The sequence below is a fragment of the Saccostrea cucullata genome, unplaced genomic scaffold (genome assembly GCF_032062105.1).
Source record: "Saccostrea cucullata isolate Sc308-1 unplaced genomic scaffold, CSIRO_AGI_Scuc_v1 ctg1398, whole genome shotgun sequence".
In the NCBI taxonomy this organism is placed as follows: Eukaryota; Metazoa; Mollusca; class Bivalvia; order Ostreida; family Ostreidae; genus Saccostrea; species Saccostrea cuccullata.
In genome coordinates, this window is record NW_026929212.1 from 248,371 (window position 1) to 256,124 (window position 7,754).

General features: G+C 34.0%; 1 protein-coding gene across 1 annotated transcript; it reads right to left on the bottom strand.

Annotated features, from left to right (window-relative positions):
* Positions 1 to 2,409: 2,409 nt before the first annotated feature.
* Positions 2,410 to 3,504, bottom strand: LOC134280092 (zinc finger protein 737-like). The gene has a single exon (XM_062762522.1). It carries the CDS (start codon positions 3,502 to 3,504, stop codon positions 2,410 to 2,412), a length of 1,095 nt encoding a protein of 364 aa, XP_062618506.1.
* Between the last annotated feature and the right edge of the window lie 4,250 nt (positions 3,505 to 7,754).

The window sequence follows — 7,754 nt, forward strand, 5'->3', positions numbered from 1 at the left end:
CGCAGAGGAAACCTATAGTTGTTTGCTGTGAGCACCTCTGTGCGCAATCGCAACAATATCCATATAAGATAGTTTCCTCGACCTGTATAAAGATATAGAAATGATCAAATTTTTAAAACTAAAATATATGAATTTTTTCTTTGTCAAATGATAGTTGACAGCTAAAGATACATGTACCGTATGAAAAAAAAAATAATTTAAATCTGGTGGTTAATTTGGGATTAATTTGTTGACCCTCCAGCCTCCTTAACATTTTTTTGCGCTTCCTCGTGAAATTGACCTTGCTTGGTATATTTTATTGTAATATTTATATTACACTTAGAGCACTAACCTAACATATTCTGATATTTGTTTTCATCTGTAAACTTTTACTGAGTGTGACTTGTCCATATTTAATATTTTATTAAAGTACATGTAGTAACTAATATTCGTTTTTTTCTGATCCGAAGGTGAGGTTTGACTTTATTTTAATAAACAAGGCTTCCTGCCTTGAAAAGATTTTTTTTGCTAGCTCCATGATTTCAATTTCTACCCCAAACGTGTACATTATATTTACAGAACGTTTTGTCCAAAAAATGCATTTTAATTATGTTTAATTATCTTTTTTAGCAAGTGATTTAATTCAACACTTGATTCAATTGCAACGTACAAGCATAAAATCATACCGAGTTCATAAAATATTGTCTTTTTTGCAAATATGAAGACGAATGGAAATATATAAAACTTTTTTTTTGACTATGGCTTAAAATGGTTACCAAAACATCACAATCTTATAAAAATTAGATGTTAGATCCGCTCGCATACTCGTTACACGAACATCTAACATCCCATTGAGGGTCACGTCAGAGGTCAAATTCTATCTACCAATCAAGTTTTAGCCTGGAAAATCAATATATATTGTTGAAACAAATAAATCTAGAGCTGTTCCGAATTTAACCTCTGATGTGACCCTTTATGGGTTGTCAGAATGCAGTGTAGCGAGTGGATCTAACATCTAATTTTAATTAGATTGCAAAATATCAGTATCTGTTATTGATTTCCTTCATTTAAACTATCTGTTTCCAAGACGCTTCACCATGACAAGTCTTTATAATTGACATGTTTCACCCGTGTGTTTTACCATGTGCATCTGTAAGGTATGATAATAATATGTCTTCCCACACACTTCACATATAGTAAGGTGCAAAAAAATCCTGGATTTTTCTATGCATATTTTTCACATGCATATTTATTTAAATATATAATTTTTAAATTTTATTTTCATATTTAAAAATAAAAGAACTACTTTTAGAGTTATTTTCATTGTTCTCATATGACGTCACGTGACGATGCTTTTAGCAGACAACATATTTTCGTATTACAGTGATGTCAGAAATTGACAACAGAGAACGTCTCCTAAATTCATAAGAAAGCGGAATCACTTTGGCGAAAATTTTGTGAAATAACAAACATACCTAGGTCAATTGTGTATGATAATTTTAAAAAAATTCCTGAAGGGAAGTCCGAGACACGGTGTCAAGGATCTGGTCGAAAGAAAATTTTTGACGTGAATCACAGCAGACGTGCTGAAACCATCATTTACCAACTGAAATTGCAAGACAAGATAGAATTTGCCACCATTGTAATCTAAAAGAACTCGGAGATGAGTTTCATTACATTTTAAAGCGCAACTCGCTACAAACAGAAAGAAAACTTTGCTTAACAGAAAAACACATAAAATTCCAGAATAAAATTAGTTTTAAAAACATTATGAACAACAAAAAATACTGCTTTCCAAGAAAATAATGCTCCTTTGTAAAGAAAATAAATAAAATATGCTCCCGGCCTAATTATTGTTACAATACTTTGACAAACGATCTACTACAAAAGGACAACACTAGACCGCACACTGCAAGGTATACCCGTGACTGGTTTACACAGAATCACGTAGTGGACTGGCCTGCTGCGTCACCGGATTTAAATCCGATAGAAAATGTTGGGCAGATCATGAAATATCGTGTGGAAAAAAATCAGCCAGAAAATATCACAGACCTGAAAGTTACAATTATGGGAACATGGATGGGTTTGGATCAGAACTATATATATAGACAGTCTGGTAGAAAGTATGCAAAAGCGCATCGCTCAGTGTATAGTGAGACACGGGGTCTGACTGACTGTTAAGTTTATGCATTGTAAATCCATTGCTTCTATATTCATTATTTTGCTTCCACTTGAAAATGTTGCAAAAAATAAAAAAAATACTCTAGTTGAAATCCATATTTTTTTGCACTTTAAGTTGTAAAGATTTTAGCATAGCAAGTATGCGAGCAGATCTAACATCTAATTTTAATTAAACTGCAAAACATCAGTATCTGTTTTGAATTTTTCATTTTATCCGTTTACAAAACACTTCACTATGACAAGCCTTGATTATTGACATATTTCACCCGTATGTTTCATCATGTGCTTCTTTAAGGTTTGATAATAGTAATATGTTTTCCCACACACTTCACATATATACGATTTATCCCCCCTGTGAATCATCATGTGATTCTTTAAGGCACTCGAATCACCAAAAGTCTTCCAACACTGATCACATTTATACGGTTTATCATCAGTATGTACACTCATGTGTCTTCGTAATTCTCCTGGATAAATGAAAGCTTTTCCACATACATCACATCTATGAGGTCTGTCATCTTTATGCCTCCTCATATGTGTTTTTAAAAGTTTTGAATTCCCGAATGTCTTTAAACACACATCGCATTGAAAAACTTCGTCACTTGTATGTATCAACAAATGATCCTTAAGTTGGTCTCGGGCACGATAACCCTTTCCACAAATCTCACATTTGTAAGGTTTTTCACCTGTATGTAGCCTCTTGTGGATTGTTAAGTGCCCTGAGTGACTAAATGACCTTCTACACACCTCACAGGTATAAGGTTTATCACCTGTGTGTATCCTCATGTGGACTTTCAAGATGCATGGCTGTCTGAATGCCTTTCCACACACATCACATTTATAAGGTCTCTCACCTGTATGTATCATAAGGTGGGCCTTTAAGGTGCTTGTATCAGGAAACGACTTTCCACAAGTTTCACATTTATGAGGTCTTCTTACCTTACCGGTATGTCTATCCCTGTGATTTCTTAAAACTGCGAATTCTATGAAAGCTTTTCCACATACATCACACTTATAAGGTTTATAACCTGTGTGTATCCTTATATGTACCTTCAAGTTATAGTATCGTGGGAAGGGTTTTTCACACAAATCGCATTTATAACGTATATTACCAGTGTGTGTCCTCGTGTTTTTCTGTAAGGTGCCTGATTGGTTGAAAGTCTTTTCACAATCATCACAAATACCAGGTTCATCGTCAGTTTGTGTCCACGGGTAGCCTTTTATTTCTACTAATGCAGAGAAGGTCTTCCCACATAAATCACACTTTAAAATTTTAGCTCTGGCCTGTGTCCCAACGTGTCTCTTTGAGTGATCTAAACGAGTTGAACTACTTGAAGCTTCCATACTGTTTAATTTATGAGGTTTATTACTCACATGTGTGTGGATTTGTCTTTTTACATGTACACTCCCTGTTTGATTTCGATCTGAATAAAAGTCCATTAAATTCTCACCATCTTCTTGAATATTTGAATTGGTTTGGAACACTGTGTTTTCTTTCTGCAATAGTGATAAGAAAATAGCTTTCAATTGAGGCATATTTCATGATACACGCTGGTGCCTCATGATAAGTAAGTCTACTTGCAAGTCAACGTGATTCAAACACCAATAATTCACACTTAACTGAAAAACATTCCTTATGGTTAATGGTTTGTAGAGGGGGAAACAAGTTCCCATTCCTTTTCCACAACTGTTTTTTAATAGCAAAACAATCATGGGCGAGATCATTAATTTTTTTAACCAGATTTTCCGATATTTTAAAAAAGTTGAAACACAGTAGAGGCATAATCACAAATACATGCAGTTTAAAAGATTGTAAAATAACTAATGCATTGTGTCCGAGAACATGTAAAATAATTTTTGAAAAGAATTTCACAAACATTTCGAAAATTATCTTTGTCCTTATTCTACTGGAAATCAAGTATGAATTGGATATCGCATGTCGAATTTTTTTGACGTTATTTAAGGAATGACTCTAATTCTTGGCCAAATTATTCGATTTTAACCTGGTTTGGGTCAGTTTACGCTTTATAATCCGCGAAGTGGATTATAAAAAACGCAGTACTGTTAAGGCTACCCGGAGCTTATTATGCATTTAAAAAGTAACACTCTTTTGCAACGTTGATTTTTAGTTTTATTTTTAAGTTATGTACTTCAGTGAGCCCAATTCATACAGAGGATCCCAAAGGCTATATATAAACATATTTGTTACGATGTCACATGACCTTGTTGATCACGTGACGGTCATTTCTTCTTTTTTGAAATGTTTAACATAAATCGTTTCGGCGCAGGTTGTTAGCACAATTATTATTTACATTTGTCACATAAATAAACTCGTTGCATCCTTGTGAAACCGAAATGTGCTTGGGAAAAGTTATACTATTTCTTTGGAACAATTTATTTCAGATTAACTTCAACTTACCGGCAAATCTGAGGGTATTTTCCATCGAATATCGTCAACTGTTTTAAAACAAAGCCACCATACATATTTCCCAAGCAAGATTCAGTTAGAGTGGAAACTCTTTTACATAATAAAAGATGTTAAATAAATCCTCATAAACAACCTGCGCCAGGCTCTTTTACACACATATTTTGAATTGTGCCTTTGTCCACGGGTATAAAAAAGGGTAAATGTCATACGTATATTTACATACGGGTTTGAACACGCATGACTCTTAAACAAGAGTAACAAAGCCAGGTTATCTATATTATTCGGATATATTACAGTTACAAAAGTGATAAAAACACGTTTATTTTAAACTAGAATTCTGCAACTTTATATGCAGATTGAAATAAAGGTGTGAAGTTTATGACATTCTCCCCATTATTACAGCTCAAGTATGCAGTGACTTGACGTCATTTTCAATTATGACGTCATACATTTGTAGTTCAGAGAAGTTCATGCACAGAGTACAAATACAATATTCTCTGGGAAGCCTTATCGTACCTGCGAAGCGTAAACTGACCCAAACCAGGTTATAATCGAATAATTTGGCCAAGAATTATAGTCATTCCTTATAATTTAATTTTTAAATAATCAAAAAACTGTGGATGTAAAATTGTGCTGCTTTTTATGAGTTCAAATTTGCCGCTCAATAATACATCCCTAGTAACGGAAGTGATTTGAAACAAGGGGACGTAATAATTGAAAGACAGATCTTTCAGCCATGATGTTTGTTAACATGAGGTAAGAGCGAGCTACTGTTTGAAGTTAAAAGTACATTTATGAAATGTAGAATTTTCCATGTAATTCCATGGACTGGAAATGTGGGATTGCATAGATACAAATGAATCAGCTGGTTGTCAAGGGGTGTGTCCCCATACCAAACCAGGTTATTACGTTTTATTCTTGTGTTCCTTTTTGGAAATCAACCAATGAGAAACTAGAATAAAATCAAAATTAAATTATATAGTTACAGTGCTGATAACATGACGTCACAGACTCGAGATTCCTTGAACGCTCAACCCATTGAACACTGATTAATTAAAACTACTAATAAATATTTATGAGGGAGTAGTCCCAGAGAGTAGCTCTGATTTTCCAGGAAGTAGTCCTCAGATGAGGGAAATAGTCTCTACTTGGAGAAATTTTATGTAGAGTAATTACAGTAGAGGTATAATAAATCGTTTTACTTTAACTATAGTCTCATTGTGACGTCACATTTACACGATTCTCCGTGTACATTTCTACGCTTGAGTATGCACAAAAATGGAATTCAAATCCAATTCACAGCTGGCTTACTAGAAAACTAACAGCAAATGTAAATTATCCTTCTTGAGGTATTTCTTTGAGTAAAGTAAATGCAACAAGAGGCCCATGGGCCACATTGCTCACCTGTACACATCAGCTTTAGGAAAAAGCACAAATTAGCTCAGTATTCTGAAATTTACTGAAAGGGGGAGGGGGGCTTGAATTGTATACTACTTGAGGAATAAAATCAACATAACATAGATTTTTCCTGAACTTTAGAAAGATAATTTGTAAGAAAAATAGGGTCATGATTGGAAAAAAAATAAATCTTCAATGCATGAATTATCTCCCCTTGGAAGAAGGTCTGGTCCTTCATTTGAACAAATAAACCTCCTTCACCTAAGAATACTCTGTGGTAATTTTGGTGGAAATGGGCCCTGTAATTTTTTAAGAGATTATGAAAGTGTGCAAACGACAATGACGCAAACAACAGCGACAGGGACAGACAATTGACAAATTTTGATTAGAACAAGAAACCCATGGGCCTATAGGTCACCTGAGCATCATGCAACAACTTTCCGATGATTAAGTTTGGTTTATGTTTTTAAACTAGACACCATGGCAATTAAAATTTTGAACAAGGAATCATTACTCATCATATCTATACACTTAGATTTAGCACAATTTCACTATAAGCAGTAGAGCCCCGTCCTATCACAAGAACCCTTGACTCTGGGGCCATAAAATTCACAATTTTGTAAGAGGCATTTTTGCCCATCATAACTATGTACTTAGTTAGTTTATCTAATACCCAGGAGCAGAGAAGATTTTCAGAGAATTAATGTATTTTCAATGTCAAAATTCAATTTTCAATAATCAATAGAGCCTCATCCTAACACCAGAACCCTGGCCCTGGGGTCATAAACTTCATAATTTTGAAAGCGATATTCTTGCTTATCATAACTATGTGCTTAGTAAGTTTATTTAATAACCAGAAGCAGAGAAGAAGATTTTCAAAGAATTAATGTATTTTCAACCTAGGTCTGTATTTTCAACATGTTTTCAATACATAATCAATAGAGACCCACCCTAATACCAGAATCTCTGATCCTTAAGCCATAAAATTCACAATTTTGGAAGAGGAAATCTTGCTTATCATAACTTTGTACTTAGTAAGTTTATTTAATACCCAGGAGCAGTGAAGAAGATTTTCAAAGAGATAATGCACTTTTACTATACGATCTATATAGCCCCACCTTAACCTAAGAACCCCTGACTCTGGGGCCATGAATTTTACAATTTTGGTAGAGGACTCAATGCTGATTATCATCATGCCAACAGTTTGACTGCTTGATGTCAAGGAGTAAAGAAGCCTTTTAAAGATTGTATTAATTTTGGTGGTTTTGGCCCCACCCCTCTGGCCCCTGGGGGAAGGGGTCAGGAATTTAACAATTTTTGTTCCCATTCACCCATAGATGCTGTATACCAAATTTGGTTGAAATCGTTCCAGAGAAGAAGCTGAAAATGTTCAAAAGTTTATGACTGATTGAGACGAACGACGTACGAAGACGGAGGAAAACAGAGAGTAATAGGTCACCTGAGTGACTCAGCTGACCTAAAAACTCACTTGAGCCTTTGGTTCAGGTGAACAATCAAACATACAATTTAATTCTAGGAATCAATAACATAAAAAGTGTTAAATTCAACCAAAAACATTAAAGGTGATAAAAAAGAATTTAAAAATAAAATTTAGCAGTATTTTGAAATTTATTTATTTAATTTATTCACTTCTCATAATAAATAAATAATCTTATTAGTATCAACAATCAAATTTTACCAAATATATCAATAATATTGTACAGGTTTTGGACATCAATGGAAAAAATATTACAGTTAAAGTTTACAT

What these genes read in the sequence shown, in the direction of transcription:
- LOC134280092 (XM_062762522.1), bottom strand. Translation starts at nt 3,504, where the DNA reads ATGGAAGCTTCAAGTAGTTCAACTCGTTTAGATCACTCAAAGAGACAC.